This window comes from Microcaecilia unicolor, chromosome 2 (assembly GCF_901765095.1).
Source record: "Microcaecilia unicolor chromosome 2, aMicUni1.1, whole genome shotgun sequence".
In the NCBI taxonomy this organism is placed as follows: Eukaryota; Metazoa; Chordata; class Amphibia; order Gymnophiona; family Siphonopidae; genus Microcaecilia; species Microcaecilia unicolor.
The window spans coordinates 167,900,916-167,923,964 of NC_044032.1; the positions used below are offsets into that span (position 1 = coordinate 167,900,916).

At 41.5% G+C, this 23,049-nt stretch overlaps 1 protein-coding gene across 2 annotated transcripts in view; it reads left to right on the forward strand.

Moving 5' to 3' along the window:
- EPB41L4A (erythrocyte membrane protein band 4.1 like 4A) overlaps positions 1-23,049 on the forward strand; it is a 564,380-nt gene that overhangs the window by 211,218 nt on the left and 330,113 nt on the right. For both annotated transcript variants that reach the window (XM_030193468.1, XM_030193469.1), the window contains exons 5-6: positions 9,092-9,189; positions 21,585-21,705. In XM_030193468.1, coding sequence (XP_030049328.1) covers positions 9,092-9,189; positions 21,585-21,705 — 219 coding nt within the window. The remainder of the gene's footprint in view (positions 1-9,091; positions 9,190-21,584; positions 21,706-23,049) is intronic.

Genomic DNA, 23,049 nt, shown 5'->3' on the forward strand with positions numbered 1-23,049 from the left:
CAGGTAACTGAAAATGGATCAATTATAAAACTATTTGTCAACTACCTGCATAGTACCTGGGGAGTTTAGAAACTGTAGTTGCTCATAGGTTATAAAATATAACTACTCACAGGGTCTCAGTAAAGAGATCTTTCTCGGGAAAATCTAGTACCTTCAGGCTAGATTTGAAATCCAGGGCCATTAAGAGCCCAGGGCATCAATTTTGAAAGTAATTGCCCAATTATTATTATTTGTTGCATTTGTATCCCACATTTTCCCACCTCTTGGGGTACTGCAGATTGCCTTTCCATAAGCTGAAACTGGAGATGAGGAAGTCTTTTTATGCAACAGCTTTAATGCTCAAAACAACTGCCTTCTGCTGGCCAATTAGGAGAAATACACTTCATGAAATAATACCGTTTTCAGGCTTAGATTCCCACTGTTTCAACACAGCCATCTTGACCCCTTAAGCACTAGTATGATTGGCATCCAATGTTTACTCACATTTCAGTTTCATTATTTATTAGTATACCTTTAATACAATTCCTGTTCCACAACATATAGCAAGTTAAAGTATAAAAGTTACGTGTGTGATTTGTTTTAAAAAAAGCATGGTATTTAGATGAAATCCAATGGGGTTTAAATAAAACACATATTGACACAGCGGTCTAATCCCTGCCTCATATAGATTTGATGTAGCCATATTCACCCCCTGCTTCAGAAGGGGAAGAGCAGACTTCACTCACAAGGCGTTCTGTACCTACCGGGCTTATCTTACAAACAAAATGATTTACTTGAAGAGCATTCCCCTGTCTGTGGCATTATTATCTTGTACTTATTAACTCCGTAATATCATTTGCAAACAGCATACCTTATTAAATTGAATCATAGTGAGCTGAAAGTACAAGGTTGCAGTTAATGCATTTTTCATGATCCCTGCTGCTGTTTTCACTTGTATGAGAAGAAATGTGCATTTGAAATCCGTGGTCCTTTTCGGTCTCATTTTATCCATGCAAAATATCTGGCATAGTGTTGTGCTCTGAAACTGACTCGCACATTTTGGTAATATTTTTGTAAACATAGAAGAATGCATAAAACCTGAAAATATGTTATACTAGGAAAACAGGCCCGTTTCAGGAGCAAATGAAACGGGCGCTAGCAAGGTTTTCCTCCCCAAACCCCCCTTCTCCCTCCCTCCCTACCTACCGATCCCTTCGCGCCCCCTTCTCCCTCCCTACCTACCTACCTACGGACCCCTTCGTCGTTCTGACTGCATCGGCATTGCTCCGCCCTCGACGTCATGACGTTTGACGCGAGGGTGGGGCCCCTAGCCTGGGCGATTTCGGTGGCTTCACCACCATGGCCTTACGAACCGTTCTGGATGGAAGTGACAGTGACGTCACTGTCCTCAGAAGGTTGAGGGTGAGTTTTATTATATAGGATTATATTGAAGTGCCTGGCAAGCAGTGAAAATTTTTTTAACCTAATTTGCAATGGCCTTATTTTCCAATTCTTGAATTGTTTGAATCTTTTTTTTTTTTTTTTTCCTTTTCTTGTTTCCTGTGCCTTGGAAGTACAAGATCATGCAGTGGGAAGCAGTACCAAAAAGGGCATTTAAAGTGCTGACTGTTAACACCTCACCACTGAATAGGAAATACCTTTCCTTAAATGTCTTTTGCATGATGATCATGTATTTGTGCACAGCTTGAAAGAAAATAAGAAAATGGGGAATCAGCTTGGTGCTCAATTGCCTTTTTTATGTCAACTTGTCCTCTTTTTTTTTTTTTTAAATCCTATCTATTGTTTGATCAAGATGAGTTGAAACCTGTGATATTCTAGATAAACCAATGTGAGAAACACTGAGGGGTCCTTTTACTAAGCTGTTGTAAAAAGTGGCCTTAGTGCATCTTTCCCATTTTTACTGCAGTAGTAAAATGACTGATTTTCTATCTTTTGTATTAATGGCCATGCACTAATACATGCACTAATGTCGCTATTAGCGCGGAGAAAAATATTACTGTGTGAGCACTTACTGCCAAACATTTTGTATATGGTAAGGGCTTACGTGATTATGCAGCACTAATTAGTTAGCATGTGCTAATATAGATATGCTGATTAGTACAGAAATGTGTGAAGAGTAGCCTAGTGGTTAGTGCAGTGGGCTTTGATCCTAGGGAACTGAGTTCGATTCCCACTGCAGCTCCTTGTGACCTTGGGCAAGTCACTTAACCCTCCATTGCCCCTGGTACAAAATAAGTACCTGAATATATATAAACCGCTTTGAATGTAGTTGCAAAAACCTCAGAAAGGCGGTATATCAAGTCCCATTTCCCTTTCCCTTTTCTGTTCCCAGACGGACCCCTCAACCAAAAAGTAAAAAAAATAATTTTTAGTGTGTGAGCATTACTCTAGGACGCCTCAGCATGTCCCTCAGGTAAGCCCTTTTATGCTGTAGTAAGCACTTGCTAGAATTTCGCAGCTTGGTAAAATGACTCCTGAATTAATTTATATACCCTTGGATGCCCTGAATTAGGGAGGATGCTCAGATTTGCTGTTTGCAACATTCACATGGTCAACCACTTAATGCTACTTGCATTTTTATTACCTTTATATATTGCTTTCCTCCATTTTAGACACAAAGAAATACATAATACATAAAATAAATATAAATCTAATATAATAAAACGCACCGTGAACGTTCTAATGAGGACAACGTTCTGAAGCCATCTGACGTCACTCCCTGAGTCCCTGGCTGTAGGGTTCGTGGTGTTCGTGGTGTGAAGCCATCCAGCCGTCTCTGCCCCGCCCTCGCGTCTAAACAAACAAATCCGGAAGCGAAGCGTCAGGGAAGGAGGCGGCGCTCCCGACGTCTACCCTTCCCTTCGCTGTGTTCCGCCTTCAAAACAAGGCGGAACACAGCGAAGGGAAAGCTATACGTCGGGAGCGCCGCCTCCTTCCCTGACGCTTCGCTGCACGAACCGCCACGGAGGTAAAGTTAAAAAGAATAAAAAAAAAAAAAAAAAGGGATGCATGGATGCGAAGGGGGGGGGCATGGATGCGAGGCATGGATGCGAAGGGGGGGGGGCATGGATGCGAAGGGGGGGGAGAAGAGGGCGGGCCAGGCTGGGACATGGCAGAGAGAGTAGCATGGATGCGAGGGGGGGGGTCATGGAAGGGCGAGAGGGGACTTGCTGGAAAAGGATGAATGGAGGCGGCAGGGGACAGAGGAGCATGGATGGGTATGGATTAGGAGGGCAGGGCACAGGGAGAGAGGGGAATTACTGGAAATGGATGAATGGAGGGGGCAGGGGACAGAGGAGCATGGATGGGCATGGATTGGGAGGGCAGGACTCAGGGAGAGAGGGAAATTGCTGGATAGGGAAAAATGGAGGGGCCAGGTGACAGATGAGCATGGATGGGCATGGATTGGAAGGGCAGGACTCAGGGAGAGGGGAATTGCTGGATAGGGATGAATGGAGGGGACAGAAGGGCATGGATGGATATGGATTGCAGAGCAGGCCTCAGGCAGAGAGGGCAAATGCTGGATAGGGAAAAATGGAGGGGCCAGGTGACAGAGGAGCATGGCTGGGCATGGATTGGAAGGGCAGGACTCAGGGAGAGGGGAATTGCTGGATAGGGATGAATGGAGGGGACAGATGGGCATGGATGGATATGGATTGCAGAGCAGGCCTCAGGCAGAGAGGGGAAATGCTGGATAGGGAAAAATGGAGGGGCCAGGTGACAGAGGAGCATGGATGGGCATGGATTGGAAGGGCAGGACTCAGGGAGAGGGGAATTGCTGGATAGGGATGAATGGAGGGGACAGATGGGCATGGATGGATATGGATTGCAGAGCAGGCCTCAGGCAGAGAGGGGAAATGCTGGATAGGGACAAATGGAGGGGCCAGGTGACAGATGAGCATGGATGGGCATGGATTGGAAGGGCAGGACTCAGGGAGAGGGGAATTGCTGGATAGGGATGAATGGAGGGGACAGATGGGCATGGATGGATATGGATTGCAGAGCAGGCCTCAGGCAGAGAGGGGAAATGCTGGATAGGGAAAAATGGAGGGGCCAGGTGACAGAGGAGCATGGATGGGCATGGATTGGAAGGGCAGGACTCAGGGAGAGGGGAATTGCTACATAGAGATGAATGGAGGGGACAGATGGCCATGGATGGATATGGATTGCAGGGCAGGCCTCAGGCAGAGAGGGGAAATGCTGGATAGGGATGAATGGAGGGGGCAGGTGACAGACAAACATGGATGGCCATGGATTGGGAGGGCAGGGCTCAGGGACAGAGGGGAATTGCTGGAAAAGGATGAATGGAGGGGGCAGGGGACAGATGGCCATGGATTGGGAGGGCACGGCTCACACTCTCTCTCTCATATACAATGTCTTTCTGACTCTCACTCTCACACACTCTGTCTCACACAGTATCACATTCACTCTCTATGTGCCACACAGTCACTCACACACTCGCTTGGTGTCATACACTCACTCTCACAGAGAATCTGTGTCTCACACACACTCTCTCTGTTGCCCACACACACACACTCTCTCTCACACTGTGTCTCACATACACACACTCTCATTCTCACACACACTCTCTCACAAACACACTCACACCCAGACTCACTCTCTCTCTCACACACTCACACTTTCACTCTGACTCTCAAACAGTCACTCTCACATACTCTCCCAAACATACACACTCCAAGGAAAACCTTGCTAGCGCCCGTTTCATTTGTGTCAGAAACGGGCCTTTTTTACTAGTATAGTAATACAATATACAATAAAAACAAAGCCTGCACCAACAATAATTGTTCAAAAAAGCATACCCCAATGACCCAACATAAACACCTACACCCTGCAACACAGCAAAACCAAAGCTTGTAATAGACCCCTCCTCAACCCCTATCATACTTGAAATACATGTACCTTTATCCAACCTAAATATCACCTTGTATTTGTTTCTCTACCAGACTTGGTGAATGCCCTTTCAGTACTATGTAAGCCACATTGAGCCTGCAAATAGGTGGGAAAATGTGGGATACAAATGTAACAAATAATAATAAATTTCCTGAAAAAATATATTCTGTTTTGCATACAGTGACATGCATGTCTTAAAAGAGTTCAAGAATTGAGAACCACAAATGAAAAGTATATTCATTCATAACAGCACACTGTTAAGTAGCAAAATACCTGATGGGTTGTATTTGGTCATTTATTGGCCACCTATGTGAATAATTGGCATACAAAGACCACAGTGTTCCAGGAGGAAACCAGCAAAAGGTCTTCCAATCCAGGAAGCTCAGTGGCAGACATTTCTGTATCTCACTAGTATTTGAAATGAAAAATGTTTTGCCTGGGAAGTGGCTGACTTATGGTAAATCCAGCTGTCCAGTTTGTCACTGTGCTATAAGAAGTGCCGTCTGCAGCTTCATTCCTGGTAAATGTTGCAAGGAGCCTTTATGACCAAGCGTCTTGTTTCACCAGTACTACTTTCTGATGAAGTATATATTAAAGTGTTTGCATTTTAAATATTTAGTTGAAACCCATTAGTACAGTACTTCGATGTTGCGAAAGATAGATAACTTATCTAACAAAGATGGTTCTATTTCTGTAAGTCTGTGGGCCTTTTTCAATAGACATTTCTTCATGGGCACAGGAAGGGAAGATGCCCTTTTCGAAGAAGACTCTGTGAGTCTTAACACTGTGCATTTTTGATGTAGGAAAGAGGACAGATGCACAGCAAAGTCAGCAAATGACCTTTGATTTTAAATACAGTTCATTCAGATTCCGAACTGAATGCTTGGCTTTTGCTTTGAAAGGGTAAATAGCAATCAGAGCTGTTCTGATTTGGCTGGTGTAATACGGGATCAGAATGCATCAGAATGATTTCTGATTGAAGGACTATTTAAGAAATGTGTTTTCCTTTGCCCTTTAAAGTTGTTCAGGTAGAAACTGTGTAAAGCTCTTTGGGATCCAGTTAGCTGTCAATTAAAGATTCATCCAGCCTACATCATATATCAGTGCTGGTTCTTTTTATTTTCTTCTTTTTTTGTGTGTTTTCCCCTATTTTGAGGAAGCAGGATAAGCATAATTCAGGAAGATCAGATATGAATGACATTGATGGAAAGACGTTGATATGAATTATGCTTGGTAGCATTCAGAAAGGACAAAACCATAGCAGAGAGACTAACAGGCTCATTTTCAAAAGAGAAAAACATCCAAAAAGTGACATAAGTCTGCATTTGGACATTTATCTTACAAAGATGTCCAAATCATTATTCTCAAAACCTCTTTTTAGATGTAACATAGTAGATGACGGCAGAAAAGACCTGCACGGTCCATCCAGTCTGCCCAAGAAATGTGCCACTTTTTTGTGTATACCTTACCTTGATTTGTACCTGTCTTTTTCAGGGTACAGACCATAAAAGTCTGCCCAGCACTATCCCTGCCTCCCACCATCGGCTCTGGCACAGACCGTATAAGTCTGCCCAGCACTATCCCCGCCTCCCAACCACCAGCCCCGCCTCCCACTACCGGCTCTGTTATCCAATCTCGGCTAAGCTCCTGAGGATCCATTTCTTCTGAACAGGATTCCTTTATGTTTATCCCACGCATGTTTGAATTCCGTTACCGTTTTCATCTCCACCATCTCCCACGGGAGGGCATTCCAAGCATCCACCACTCTCTCCATGAAAAAATACTTCCTGACATTTTTCTTGAGTCTGCCCCCCTTCAATCTCATTTCATGTCCTCTCGTTCTACCGCCTTCGTATCTCCGGAAAAGGTTCGTTTGCGGATTAATACCTTTCAAATATTTGAACGTCTGTATCATATCACCCCTGTTTCTCCTTTCCTCCAGGGTATACATGTTCAGGTCAGCAAGTCTCTCCTCATACGTCTTGTAATGCAAATCCCAAATCTTTCTCTGAAGTCCGTCAGAAGGACGTCTAAATCTCAAGGGTGTGTGCCAGGGGTGTGTTCAAGGCGGGACTTGGGTGTTCCTAAGACTTGGACGTCTTTCACAAATAATGGAACAAAACAGAAACGTCCAAGACTAAAACCAAAGACGTTTCGGGCTAGACCTGTTTTTATAACGAATAGCTGCAGTGGGAATTCCCCAGGATCAAAGTCTGTTGCACTAACCACTAGGCTACTCCTCTACTCCACACAAGAGGTGCCCCAAATGACCCGATGACCACTGGAGGGACTCGGGGATCACCTTCCCTTACTCCCCCAAATCACAAAGCATTTTTCCAAAAAGCATTTTTTTGTAGAAAATTATCTTTACTGTTTTGATTTTGGACGTTTTACAAAAAACGTCCAAATTCAGACTTAGATGTCATATCCAAAAATGCCCCTTGTGCATTTCACTTGCCCAAAGTCACAAGGAGCAGCAGTGGGAATTGAACCTGTGTTGCCAGGATCAAAGCCTGCTGCACTAACCATTAAGCCACTCCTCCTCTGCTTTGGACATCTTGCATTTGGACGTCTTTTGTTCGAAAATGTACCAAAAAAAGGACGTCCAAATCACATGAAGTCCATAGCATTTTCAAACACAAAAGATAGATGTCCATCTTTTTCAAATATGACCTTCTTTGTTGTTTGGAATTTGGACGTCTTTGTAAAACATCCAAATTCTGATTTAGATTTTTCTTTCGAACATGCCCTTCTAAATGAATTAGTTGCCTTTGTCTTCACTGAGAAAGATGTGGGGGAGGTATGCTAGATATGTATGGTACTATTATAACTGCAAAAGAGTGTAAATATATCAAAAATCCTAAATGTCACTCTTTTATTCACTCAATAGTTGGACGTAGGACTTTGACCTAAGCTAAATTTTTATATATAAATATAAAATAGCCTCAACAGCCCAGGGAACCTCTCATTAGGACTCCACTGAAATGGCCAACATCATAGGCTCCTACCGCCTTCCGAAAAAACTCACAGAAGTAAAAAAACTCCCAAACAATGCACACTTACGGGAGAAAAAGATTCTGTGAACAAAAAAACGGAAGGTGGAGTATCTTACAATATCAAACAATGATCAAAGTCTCCACACCCTTCTACCGTGAATATTGATGGATCTGAAAAATTACAGTATCCATTACTGAACTTTCTTGAAAAATAGTGAACTGAAGAGTATAAGGGGCATCAACCGCAGCACAAATACTATACCAATCACTTATCACATAGCAATGACTGAAAAGCTCAAAAAATCAATGACTTAGCTTAAATTAGGGTGTGGAGACTTTGATCATTGTTTGATATTGTAAGTTACTCCGCCTTCCGTTTTTTGTTCACAGAATCTTTTTCTCCCGTAACTATGCATTGTTTGGGAGTTTTTTGACTTCTGTGAGTTTTTTCGGAAGGCGGTAGGAGCCTATGATGTTGGCCATTTCAGTGGAGTCCTAATGAGAGGTTCCCTGGGCTGTTGAGGCTATTTTATATTTATATATAAAAATTTAGTTTAGGTCAAAGTCCTACGTCCAACTATTGAGTGAATAAATGAGTGACATTTAGGATTTTAGATAGGTATGGTAGAAATGCTAGTTAATGGTGATGAGTCAGACTAGCTGAAACAAATCTCTGTTAACTTGGAAGATGTAATAGGGTAAATTGATAAAATAAAGGGTAGCAAATTACCTGGACTGGAATGGTATATATCCAAGAGTACTAATAGAACTAAAAAATAAAATGTAGAATTTGTAACTTATACTTAAAATCAAGCATGGTGCCTGAAGATTGGAGGGTGACCAATGTAATGCCAGTTTTTAAAAAGGATTCCAGAGGTGACCCTAGAAATTATAGATTGGTGAGCCAGATGTTGATGCTGGGAAAATGGCAGAGATATTGTAAAGAACAAAATTGCTGAACATTGAGTGGGAAGGTGGGGAGAGAGAGAGGCTGAGCAGAGATATGATAGAGGTCTATAAAATCATGAATGAGTAGATGTGAATCACTCGTTTATTCTTAAAAAAAAAAAAAAAAAGCACTAGGGGGCATTACTGAAATACCAGTTAACCCAGTTTATGGTACAAAAATGTAAATTTAATTTTTCTTCTTATTAATTTAAAATCCCATTTTTATTTTCTTGTAGGTATCAGTTTTTTCTACAGGTGAAGCAAGATGTTTTGCAAGGTCGCTTACCCTGTTCTATGAGTATTGCTGCTCAGCTGGGAGCATATGCAATCCAGTGTAAGTACTTCTAATGTACCTGCAGAAAATTCTCCTCACCTCCTAATGCGAGCCTTGAACATGGGCCCAGGGAATAGGAAAATTGATGTTTTTCAACATAGTCCCCCTGGTGGTGGTGGTGCGGGGTGGCTAGAGGTGTTTTTTCACTTTGATACATTACCCTGGGGGGCTATATTTAAAAACAAACAAACAAAAACCTCTCCTTGGCATGTCCCCTTCCTTTCCTCCCTCCCTCCATCCCACTCTCTCTCCCAATGGTTCTTTAAGCAATCAGTCATTCATGCTGCTCAGCCATAGACTTCCAAAGAAGGGTGACAGGAATCCTGTTGCATTTGTGTCTTTTATCTGACGGGAGGAGGGAGGCTGGGATGCTGTGACTTTGGGCTGGGATTACTTATTTTTAACGAATCATCTGGAGTTGGTGGGGGGATGGTGCCTTTAGTGTGTTTTTATTTCTCTATGACAGTGGTTCCCAAACCTGTTCAGGGGAAACCCCAGCCAGTGAAGTTTTCAGGATATTTACAATGAATATTTGAGAGCCCCTGCTCTAAGAAGAGCCATCGGTAGAGGGGAGGGAAGAGTTTGCAGTCATGCAGAGGTTTTTATTTTTATAGACAGATTCATCGGGAAAGAGGGATAGAAGTAGTTGGCCACCTAAAAACTCCTATATAAAGTTAGACTTCTCCAAAGCAGGAATGACCTTGTGCGTGTTTGTGCTTGTAAAAGTCAGTGTGTATGTGTATTTCATAAAATACATGTAAAGGGACAGAGCAGACCCCAGGTCCACTCCACCCGGTCTCTCTTCGCAGGAGCACTTTCAAATCTACATAAAAGTACTTAGCAGTACTATCTGGGTAAGGGCCGTTGAATATCTTGCCAGGAGCCAGTGGAATCTAACCATGAAGGAGCTGCTCCATCCTGCTTAATTCCCACAGAATATTAACCTCCCCCCTTTATTTAATATGCAGATATGTTAGCAGAATCTGGGATTGAGAGATATGAAGAGAAAGGAATTTGTAGAGACTTATAAGGAAAATGCAGAACTGCTTAACACATTTCTGTTTGGTGTTAACTCAGGAAGGGTGTGAAGGAGCACAGTAAGCTTTACAAATAGTCTTCTGCAAATCTTTTCAGGTCTCTCTCACTAATATTCCTGTGTTCTTGAGGAGTTAGCTAAAGTAAAGGCAGTGGCATTCCTAGGGTGGCTGACACCCGGGGCGAATCGCCGATGCACCCCCCCCCCTCTCGGGTGCAGCGCCCCCTCACCCCCAGTGAAAGGACACCCCCCCCCCCGCGGGTGCAGTGCGACCCCCCCCAGGTGCAGTGCAACCACCCACCCCCGGCGAAAGGACACCTCCCCCCGGCGAAAGGACACACCTCCCCCTGGCGAAAGGACACCCCCCCGGGGTGCATTTTTACCTGCTGGGGGGGGTGCCGCGCGCTTGTCTGCTTTGCTCATTCCACCCTCTGCCCTGGGACAGGAAGTAACCTGTTCCGGGGCAGAGGGAGCACGGAACGAGCGGAGCAGACAGGCGCGCGGCACCCCCCCAGCGGTGTGCACCAGGGGCGGACCGCCCCCACTGCCCCCCCCTTGGTACGCCACTGAGTAAAGGCAGATAAAGTAATTTTAGAGAACATCCCTCCCATATCTATTGAAACATCTGAGGATACTAAGGTAACTAAGAGAAGTTCTGGCAGATTCACTGTGTAACCTTTTCAACACTTCTTCAAAAGGTCACACAGTAAAGCTGCTAGAATTTGTTTACTTCCCTTAACATTTGGACCTCATCACTTTGTCTACTTTTAGTTTTGCTATCTCCAAAAGGACAGTCTCTTCTGAAAATCATTTCAGGGGTATCTCACTACTTTTTCTTCCATTTCTCTTAACTTTTTCAGATATTGTTGCTCCTCTCTTTCTGCACTCTTTTGTAGTTCATGAAGGCTAACCTTTTTCTCTGACCTTTTAAACTATAGAAGCCTCTCTTTCCTCTTACATTTCTTTGTTTTCCTAATAAATGTTTTTTTTTACCTTTGTGTTCTGCTGGCTGTTTGTTGTTTATTTATATGTTAAGTGTTGTCTGTAACAGATTACATTACCTATATTTTTAAATAAGGTTGTGCCCTTGAAGTAAAAATCCCTGTAATCCTATAGTTCTCTGTAATAAGCTCTTTTTGAGCACGTGTCCCAGATCCCTGTGCCTTATGGAACTCTTTCTATTGGCTTGCCTTTTTCTCTGCACATGCTGGGCTAGTTGCCCCCCTCCCTCTCTCTCCAAAGAGTCTGAAGCATATCTCCTCTGTGAACTGAAACTGCCTATGCTGTATATGGAAGAAACTATTATGAGATAAGTACTTATAATTTTGCAAATGAATGTTAAAAATGTCATAAAATTAAATATATAAAAAATTGAGTGGAAATTTAGAAATCCTAAATGGACTGATGACGACATAAGGTGTAAACCTACTTCCATATACTTGAGAAAATCTGCACAATGGAAGCTCACCTCTGAAGGTCCTTTACCTACAGAGAAATGTATTATAAAATTGAAATTGCAGAATGGTTTAGTTGTGAGTTGATATTTCCTAGGTCATTTCAAGTGAATTTACATCCGCAAGCCTTGCATATGAGCCGGAGCTCTACCACAAAAAATACCACTGTATGCTATAATCAATGAACATGCAAATTACTGCCACATTAAAATTGTGTCATCAATGCACAATTCATTGATAAATGTCACTTTTCCTGAGCGGTGATTAGTTCAGGCACTGCTAGAAAAGGTAACATAAAAAAAACCCCAAAAACATACCAGCATCTCCCTCCTGTTCTTACAGTGCTTTGTGGAGGACCCCCCTCTACCTCTGACATGACCCGCCCCCCCCCCCCACTTATCCGCAATTGAGATTTCCATGGTAATCTAGTGACCCACCCCTCCCTCGGATTCAAACCTCTTTCCTCAAAAATTAATCCCTGGTGTCTAGTGGCACCCTCCCACCCTGATCCCGCCCAGTCCCATCCGAGCCCACTCAATGTACCTAACAGGAGAGGTAGGAGCGATGCCCACTTCTGCCTCCAGTGCCACCATCTCAAAAATTGGGGGCACCTAGCCCTGCGGGGTGCATCCTGGGTGTGCATCAGGTGGGGTCTGTCTGCAATATAAGGAAATAGCAGCAGGCCCCGCATGGTGCATTCCCAGGGTGCACCGTACAGGGCTAAGTACTACCATTTTTCAAGATGGCGGTGCTGGAGGCAGGAGCAAGTGGGCATCACTGCTGCCTTTTCTGTTAGGTATGTCAAATGAGAGGGTGTCAGTAGACACCAAGGAAATGTTTTGAACTGAAGGGGGTGGGGGGAGAGGAGTTGGTTCAGTTTGTGTCATTGGAGAGGCGAGGCCGCTAGACCTAGGGGACAATTAAGGTATCTAGGGAGAAAGAAGGTGCTGGTAGACACCCTCACTTTTCAGTCAACCCTTCTATGCTGCCCTGGATCCTGGCATAAAGTTTTTGTTGTAGTCATGCGGGCAAAGCTTTTTTTTTTTAATTTTTTTTGCATGCTGCATGATAGCAAATGTACTATATTATTTGCATTTATTTAAATGCAGTTGTGGTAAGGGTTTCCACGTGAGTTAATACCTGAGCTGAAAACCTTTCTGTGTTGCTAACCCATTGTAAAACTAAGTTAAACCCATGGTGACCAAATGGGAAGCTTTCTGCATCGGCCTCCTAGTGTCCAGTACTAAATCCAAATCAGCCTCCTTCTATAATTGCTTAAAGACCCAGGACTTGATTTTCCTTTTTATGGACATTAGTATATATAGCTTTCCAGATATTGCTCTTTTTTATTTCCCTGCACTGTATTTTATTTTACTAACCTGAGGGTTCTTACTTATCTGAGATTTTTGTCTACAAACCCTCAATAGTCCTTGTTCAGAATCCTCTTTTGTTGGCTTGCCAGTCTGTTCTGGAAGGTACTTCACTTGGTTTTGAACAAGTGGACCCCAGTTTTGCTCAGTAGACCTTGTAACAACATACCATGATCTCAGAAGCCAGAATGCTACTGTTGAATCTCAGTTTATATGCTTTACCCTGTATCTTTGCGAAGGAGAATTGAAGATAACACCATCTATGCATCTAACTGACTTTTCTGGGGTTATGAAATCAGTCGTGATACATTCTGGAGTATTCCCAACAGTATAATTCACGTCAATATGGATGGGCAACATTGAATAATAATCAGTAGGTTCGAGTTTCCACTGTAGCTCCATAATGTCTTGGATCTTGGTATCCAGCAGATGGAATGTCTCCTGGGACATGATGTCTGGTCAGAAGAGACTGCTTCTGTGCCTCTCAAAAGGAAGTAACCATCCACCAATACCCTTTTCTTCCTAGGCACTCTGGTTGCTGATCCTGCAGTGTTGGGGTTTGAGTTTTGGTTCTTTCTCTCCCTGGATGATATCTTCTCTTCCATTTCAGACCTTTGTCCTGGCTTTTCAGCTTCAGGGAAAGTGGAGTCGGGATGCAGAGTCTAATAGCTGAGGTAATCAAGGTCCAACTGTCATGTGATCCATTTTTATCATCCCTTCTGTCTTGAGTGCTTCAGTAAGCATTTCATTAATATAGCCCTCATTGCAGATTCTTCTCAGCCTTGCCATCTTCTGTCTGTGGTACTACCATTTTCCTGAAGGAGTTGACCTACAAAGGCATTAATAAACAAACAGACCTTTTAAAGATGGAGAAACTACAAAACAAGAGACAAACAGTGAAGCAATTCCAAAAGGCATGGGATAAATGCAGAGAATCTCTCTATACAGCAAGAGAATGGAATCACATTGTAAAACATTTCCACTCAAAGCAAAACTTTTAATGGATTTCACATCCAAAAAAGCATAAAAGAGGAACCTTTACGGAGCAGCAGCTAGAACCATGTACAAAAGAGGGGTCAACTTGCACAGAGTTGCAGTTACAATCTAAACAAAGGCAATGAGGAGGAAACCTGCATAAAGAGGTAGTTACAACCCTAACTACTTTAGTGGACAGACTAGATGTCCCATACTGGTCTTTTATCTGCCACCATTTATTATCGGCCTTTTTCAGGCTGAACTAGTTCCTCACAGGTTAAGATATCGTTCTGGACAGAGGCAGATGTAGCAACAGTTTTAGTTATCCAGTGTTTCTCAGCTATCCTTTTAATGTTAACTTTGTTACCAGTTGAAAGAATTGCAGAAAAACTACCAAAGTCCCTAAGTTTTTCTTTGCTGTCCTGAAAGTAAAATCACCTAGCCTCTCTTCTGTGAAATCTGTCTTCCCACTTCACATTCAGACTACCTGTTTGCAATTATATTTGCTTGTTCACTTGTTGCTTTCAAGTGTGGTATGGTTTTATTTTAATGATCACACTGCAATATATATTTACATAGGTATCTATGAGATGTGTAGTTTAATGTGGTTTCTTTTGTAAAATCTTATTGCTTAAGGTACAGAAAACACATAAGACTGGCTAAAAGAAAGGTCCCTCTGAAATTTACTTGAGTGCTAATTATCCCAATCGAGCATCAATTAATCTGAATAATGTATGCTTTGTTTTTTGGGATTTTTTTTTTTTTTTGGACCATTGGTAGCTGATTAGGGAGTCGGTCTCTTTAGTGGGATTGGAAAATGGGGTGAGAGAGAGGGAACAAGCAAATGCCTCAGACATAGACGGTCAGTGGCTCAGCTGTTTGGGGAGGCTGAAGTGGGACGGGCAGGGTCAGGGTGGAGTCTGAGACCATAATTATCTGAGAACATATGTCAAAAAATGAAAGTGGCAAGAAAAATTAAACAGTGCAAACTTCAGTAGATATATATAGCTCTTTTAGGCAGTAGAATTACAGTGGATTGGAAAAATTTGTTTGTAAATGATTCCTGCACTTCCTTAGAGGCCTGCCTCACTCTCTCGCTCATCCTACCTCCCTACCCCTCTCTCTTATATCCCACCTCCCCAAACCCCCGTATCTTCTCTCCCTCTTCTTCCACCTTCAGAGAGGTTGTTGATTTTGCCGTCCCATGAGATTGGGAGATGCAAGATCAACAGATTCTTCAAGGTCTTGTTGCTGAAAATGAGCTCAGCGGCTGCACAGTGCAGTTGGAAGGAAAGTACATTCCTGCAGTATAGACAGCCAGAACTTTTGAATGACACAGAATTGCCAATGCCAAGGTCCAAACCCAGGCACCATGGCGCTCGGGATTTGCTGAGCCTTGACTTGAAGGACCCATACAGGGTGAAGGAAAAAAAAAAGTAACCTCTAATTTTTTTATGCTGTTTTGAATTTCAACATGAAATGTTATACACATAAAGTAGCACATATGAGTTTAAATTGTTGGGCAGACTAGATGGACCGTGCAGGTCTTTTTCTGCTGTCATCTACTTTGTTACTATGTTACTATGTTATAGCTTTACTTGTGCTGAGTGGAATGAGGTTATCTTTAAACACTGTGAAGTTACACACTTTTTTAGTGTGACCATTCAGCGATTTTTGTGCATTCAAAAATGTTTGCACTGTAAAACTACCATTGTTTTGAAAAAAAAACAAAAACAAAACCAAAGTACCAGCTTACTATTAATGACATGACAGTGGTGTAGGCTTTTGTCTGGGGAGTATTGTTGGAGGCCTATCAGAAAATCCACCCAAAGCAGCAAACAATCGCTGAACTGGAAGCACTGCAGATAATCCTGGACAGCCTGCCACAGGGACTGATCGACAAAAACTTCCCAAAGCAACTGAAGGCTTGTATTGAAGCTGGGGGTGGATAATTTGAACATTCATAGTGACTGTAAAATTCTGACACATTATTAATTGCATCATTTCAACGACGTTATTTTACTGTGTTTTAGCTTGAACATTTTTAACGTGCAAAATTTGCTAGGTAGAAATGCTAAAATGTTAGTAACGTCAACATAGCTTAAGATAATTAAATGTTTAATAGTAATACGTAAGTATGATGTCTAAATAAGTACATACAATTTCTCATTGAAATTCAAAGCAGTTGCTGAGAAAAAGGCAAAAAACTCTAGGAGGTTACTTTTTTGCCTCACTCTGTATATATCTAATGTTTCATATTACGAGCATACAAATCAAAACAGATCTATAGTTTCAGTAAAGGACATATAAGCATACGTTAACCAATAGTTACCCTGTCACTGAAAAGCGCAGTGCATATACTCTAGGGAATCAGGCACCAAAATAATACAACAGAACAAGCAAAACATTATTTGCGGTATTCTGGAAATATATGCACTTACTTGAACACATAATACAATGAATAGATATCTTTGCTGTGGCATGAGGTGGGGGGGGGGGAAGGGTAAGGAAACTGCTGGACATGGGGGAAGGGAAGGATGATGCTAGACCAGAGTGCAGAGATGCTAATGGTGGTCCATCCCAAAGAGTGAGACGTACTACCCTAATGAGTGAGACTGAAGGCCAATGAGTGAGGTTTTTCTTGCAGTGCACTCGGCTTAAAAATTAGCATGGTCGTGAAGGGACTGAGACCCAAGGAAGGGCTGCTGGCTACTCTTATTGACAAATAATGCCTTCATTTACACTTAAAAATGGATTTCTGCTTCACGGGTGACATGTTACATACTTTAAACTTGGTTATTTCAAGCACTTACCAACACTATATCACATATACATCTATGGAAACAATTCAATTGTATTTAAAGATCCCTCAAGAGGTAGTGTCCCATATTTTAAACCTGATCACACACAAGTCTGCTATGAAGATAAACACCTCAACATACATCATATCTTGCTAAATTTTGTAAACCCATGTTTGATGTTTTGACAAACTAAAATTAAAGTTTTGATGTTACCTCAGTAAGACCTACACACAATGCCTCCACAAACTTGTACAAAAACACTCTCAGAAACTTACTCTACCTAAACAGCACTAATTCCCAGAACTCTATGAAAAGGCAGCACTGTAAATATAACCCTAAAACACCAATCACCACCTAGTGAACAACACATGACTGTAACAAGATCTATACATGGGCTCTATATGCTAGCAGAATACTGCACCTTGGTCACACACTCAAAATGCAGACACTCAACAAATGTGAAGCAAGGCTCCAAAGTTCAGTAATAGAGAGATGAAGGCCAAAAATCAGCGGGAAACCTCTTTTGAAAATAAGCCTGTTAGCCTCTTATACGGGGCACCTATGGCATAGAACTGCTAAGATTTTAAGCTGTGCTACCAACCTTCCCCTGTGGCCTTCTAGCAGGATGACCTATGTTCCTTTGTCAGACAGGCACCTGCAGTAGAGCCATGACCAATAGTGCGCAAATGCTGATGCACATACTTGCACCTTCTCTGAAGCTGGTTAAATGTATGCACATACTCTAAGGATGCACTGACATATTTTAGAAAATATGTATGTGCATCACAGTGCTGCTCCTGCTCCACCCACACTACACCACCAGGAACTGCTCCACAAGGCGCACATAGAACTGTTAACTAAATTGTCACTGTACGTATACATCCATATACTTTAGCTATTTAAATTTATCAAGGGACTTTTCTATATGCAAAACAGGCTTCACATGTGGAAACGTGATTATATTATTACTCTCTACATGTACTGCTTTGTCAGGCAATATAGTTATGGCATATACAAATATACCAAACATGCAATTATATTTAGTGGTCAGTATTCTTAATGGAGAAAGATAAATAGTGGGGTTCACTAGGGTTCTGTGCTGGGACTGCTGCGTTCAAATGCCCAAATGCCTGTGATAGCCGAACATGACCCCTGAAGACGCTCAATGGAGCGAAACACTTGCGTGTAGGGTCTTGGAGTAAATGGAATTGTATTGCCACTAAAATAAAACCAGGTGCAAGTACGGCAGAGATGAACACTGATTTACATTCCTCTAGCCTGCCGGTTGAGAGTAGTATCAAGGATATTGAAGATTAGACTGAATGACTTCTGGTTTATAAGAACAAAGGAAGTATACGTATATCGAGTACTGCAATCATACTCCAGTAAAGTATACGGAGTTAGATCATGGACATGTGGTTATAGAACTGATAACCCTATTGGAACTTATATTATCAACTAATGAGAAGAGAGATCCATCAAAAGGACTATACTCGATAGGAGTATAAAGGAGTATAACAGTGGAATAAGTGATTGTTATAGTGGTTCTTGATGACGTCTTCTGTGGAATGTTATTTAGTACTAATTTTGTATTCAGATATTTTGTAATTTTGCACAACAGTATGTTTGTGGATGAATGTTGGAATGAGGTGGTTTATGTAAGTGGATTTTTAATGTTTATGCACTGAACAATAATGTGAAATATTTGAGTAATGTGATATAAATAAAGATTTACAATTGATTGCAACATTTGTTTTACTAGTTAAATTGCAAGAGGACCTTATGAGACTAGGAGACTGGGCATCCAAATGACAGATGACATTCAATGTGAGCAAGTGCAAAGTGATACATATAAGAAAGAGGAATCCAAACTATAGCTACACAATGCAAAGTTCTGCATTAGGGGTCACCACTCAGGAAAAGGATCTAGGTGTCATCATGCTCAATGTGCAGCGGCAGCTAAGACAGCAAATTAGGAATTATTAGGAAAGGATTTAAGAACAAAACTGAGAATATTATAATGCCTTTGTATCCTTCCATGGTGCGACACACCTCGAATATTGTGTGCAATTTTGGTCACCATATCTCAAAAAAGATATAGTGGAATTAGAAAAGGTACAGAGAAGGGCAATGAAAATGATAAAGGGGATGGAATGACTTCACTATGAGGAAAGGCTAGAGTGGCTAGGGCTTTTCAGCTGAGAGAACAGACAGCTGAGGTGTGTGTTTGGGGGGAGGGATATGATAAAGGTCTTTAAAATACTGAGTACACTGGGATGAGTAGACATGAATCACTTGTTTGTTTCTTCCAAAAATACAAAGTCTCAGGGGCCCACAATGAAGTCACTAAGTAGTGAATTTAAACAAATCGGAGAGAATATTTCTTCATTCAATGTGTAATTGAACTCTGAAATTTATTGTTAGAGAATGTGGTAAAAGTAGTAGCTTAGCAAGATTTAAAAAAGGTTTAGACATGTTCCTAAAAGGAAAGTCCATAAGTCATTATTAAGATGAACTTCGAAAATCCGCTGCTTATTCCTGGGTTAAGCAGTGCAAAATCTCTTTCTCTTTTGGGATCTTGCCAGGTATTTGTGACCTGGATTGGTCTGTGCTAAGAAAAGAATACTGGGTTTGATGGACCTTTGGTCTGTCCCAGTATAGCAATGCTGATGTTCCCAGCAGATAATCCAGCCTATAGTTTAAACACACTTTTCTCAGAAAACAGAATACCCTTGAACTAAGAGAAATCCCAGCATTTCCTTATTGCACAGTCTTCTTGATGATGACATTTGAACACAATAGCAGTAGCAGATGTCTTCCTTTTCCAGGATATGTCCTCAGATTAGCTGTAGTAAAAATAAGAGGCATTACTTAAGACATGGCTTAGTCCCCTCCGAAGGGACACCACCTTGTAGAGGTGGAGGGGCTTGTGTGTTTCAATGACTTAGAGGGCTATGCTGAAGGGTTACCCATATCAGACAGGCCTCTGAGGAGAAACCAGACAAAGAGTGTCCCAAACTGGGAGAGTGGTAAGATGGTGACCTAAAGTTTGTATGCCCAACGGCCCAGCTGCCCTCTGAAGTTTTGTCTTCTTTACGTAAATTTCCTCTCTGCAATTGCAGTTACCTTAACTGAGAGGAAGGGGACAACCAGCGGTCAGCCGCCGATGGCCAGAGTTTTATCCCCTGAGCAGCAAGTGCGGGACCGCTGCGCGACGAACTGCCCACAGATGAAAGGGTTGGCGAGTCCTTTGATTAGCGCCGGCGAAGGAGCGTCGACGTTCTTGGACCTGGAAAAAACAACTCCATCGCTCCCGAATTATTCAACCATCATGTCCAAAGGAGTGGAGGAGTGAGTTGGAGGTATATGCTGAAACGGAGGACGTTTACAGCAGAACCCGAATCGGCGGAACCACTCCTAAACACCTATGAGAAATCAACTTGGAGTTTTTGGCTCCCGTGGAGGTTACATTGAATACCATCTGAAAGACGCTTCGGGACCTAATGGTGTCAGTAAATAATTTTGTTTCAGATATAATTTTATTAGAGAATTACATTGACAATTCAACTGAACCCTTTGAGAGTAAAAAATTGATATAACAAATGATTCTACATGAGCAAGAAATGGTTATGATAATAGACCAGAAATTTTGAATAATAAAATGAATATTATTATAGATGATGATTAATATTGAGATTATTGTTTTTCCCAGAGTTCCGGGTATGACTCCTAAAGTTTTCCTCAGAAATATTTCCTCAAATTATTACTTTAAAAAGGAGTGAAGCCTGTGAAAACTGGGATTGCTTTAATCAGTGGGATTTGAATTAGAGACTTAACATAGTAACATAGTAGATGACGGCAGAAAAAGACCTGCATGGTCCATCCAGTCTGCCCAACAAGACAAAATCACATGTGCCACTTTTTGTGTATACCTTACCTTGATTTGTATCTGTCATTTTCAGGGCACAGACCGTAGAAGTCTGCCCAGCACTAGCCCCGCCTCCCAACCACCAACCCTTCCTCCCCCCACTGGCTACGCCACCCATATGTATTGTTAAATAACTTCTGGTTTTTAAAAGAGAAAAAATTTAATCAGATGTATTATTTCTAACTAATATTGGACAATAAGTATGTTTTTCAATGAAATGATTTGACTATACACTGTATTGGCCTTGAAGAAGCCAACTAGATGATCAATGTGGAATAATGAATTAGAAGAGTAATATCTGGGGATAATCAGGTTAATACCACGGGTTTTTTTCTGTTTACTGTTTAATTGATCTCCTTATCTTGTTTCACTCTCCCTATTTAGTGGTCTAAGGAAGAGAATAGAATTACCTGACTGAAATAATTCCTACATATTACTTTCTCTGTATTTCCAGCAAGTTGTTTTATCACTTGTAAAAATTGAAATAGTTATAAATAAAAAATTAAAAAAAAAAGACATGGCTTAGTGAAATGAGAAAACTATATACATACTTTACGTTCCAAATGGAAATAAAAAATACAAACATACTTTACTGTAAATTATCTGTATAGCTACCCACAGTTACGTACTAGTGTATCAGTTGGCTTATTAAACATTTACCCTCAAATTGAACTGTAGTAAGCTTTCTGTTGTTCATGTGACTTTACACAGCTTGTACAGCAACAGATATGACTGGATGTGCAGCTGAAATGTTGAAAAACAGACAGGTTGCTTATTGATTTCTTCAGGCGATATGATACCATCTTTTTCTCTGTTTTCTTTCTTTAATAGCTGAACTGGGAGACTATGATCCGTATAAGCACGTTGCTGGTTACGTGTCGGAATACCGGTTTGTTCCAGATCAAAAGGAAGAACTAGAAGATGCCATAGAATGGATACACAAGACTTTAATGTAAGAATTCGGGCAGTGGGTCTCACTGCAGTTAGGATGCTTGAACAGTGTGAGTGATAGCGTTTGAGAAAATAAGGAGACACTGCTGTGCTGGAGATCTTGACTGCATGAAAGTGAAACTTAACAAATTGGAGAGTAAATATTCACACAAATTAGAGAGTAAATGTCAAGCTACTGATGGCCTTGAAACAGAGCTACAATAATCCAGATGTCCAAAAGAAAGAGCATGAAGCAACGTACTTAAGGATTTTGATTTTAAAAAGGGAACAATCACTGCCGGCAACCCACTGGCACAAACATTTGTGAGTAAAGGGAGGAAGCAATATGCAGGACCACAGGAGCCTCCGGAGCTTGCTCCCATTATGCCAGCACTTGCAAGAGTTCAGAGCTGCTGGGTGGGTCTGAGCCCTAAGTGGTTGGGCCCAGGCCCACCTGTGGCTACTCCCCTGCCTTTTAAGTAAAAAATAAATTTAAAAAAACTACCTAATAGACATGTAATAGCACACTATTAGTTCATTTTGAGAGCAAAGAGAAGAGATCTTGTTACTCCCCTACTCGGAGAGGAACTTGGTTGCCAATCTCTGTACAGATCTCATGTAAGATCTGGTGGTAATGCATAAAATACATACTACTTTTTTACTGATATCTTTGTTTAGTTATTAACACTATATACACCTACTAGAATCCTTTGCTCCAGTCAACAAATGCTTGATGATTCCTTTTTTCCATCACAAAGAATTTGATACAACCTTGTACCATCATCTTTAGTGTAATGGGTCTTATGTTATGGAATTCTTTGCTACTACATTTATTTCTAGAAGCTTCATATCAAAAATATAAGATATGCCTTAAAACACATCTGGTTGTAAAGGTTTTTGGACACTAGATATTTACCTATAGTGGGAAATATAGATAAGTGCAGATTTTAGATCTGTCTACAGTTTAGAAGCAAATTCTATCTTTCTTATTTCTTCTATTAGATTATATAACTTTTAGTTCTGATTTTATTTTAATTTTGATTTTAGTATAGTACTGGATTGTAAACTGCTTAGATATTATTTTTTGATGAGTGGTATATCAAGAAATAAATAACTTGAATTTGAACGTTTTACAAGTACCTCATGTTTACCCTTAAATCATTTCTAGTACAAAGTTCTTCCTTTTGGCCTTTCATTGGCCCCAAGGGTGTGCTGAAGTGCCTTGTAATGGCTACAGCACTTCTTCACAAGGAAGGCTGTGATAGCAAGAGTGAGGGTTGAGGTTGGGCCTTCACAGTTACAGTCAGACAAGGGTCAGGCGGCAGGCCTACTGCTAACAGGTTCCAAAATCGCAGGTTAGCTGCAG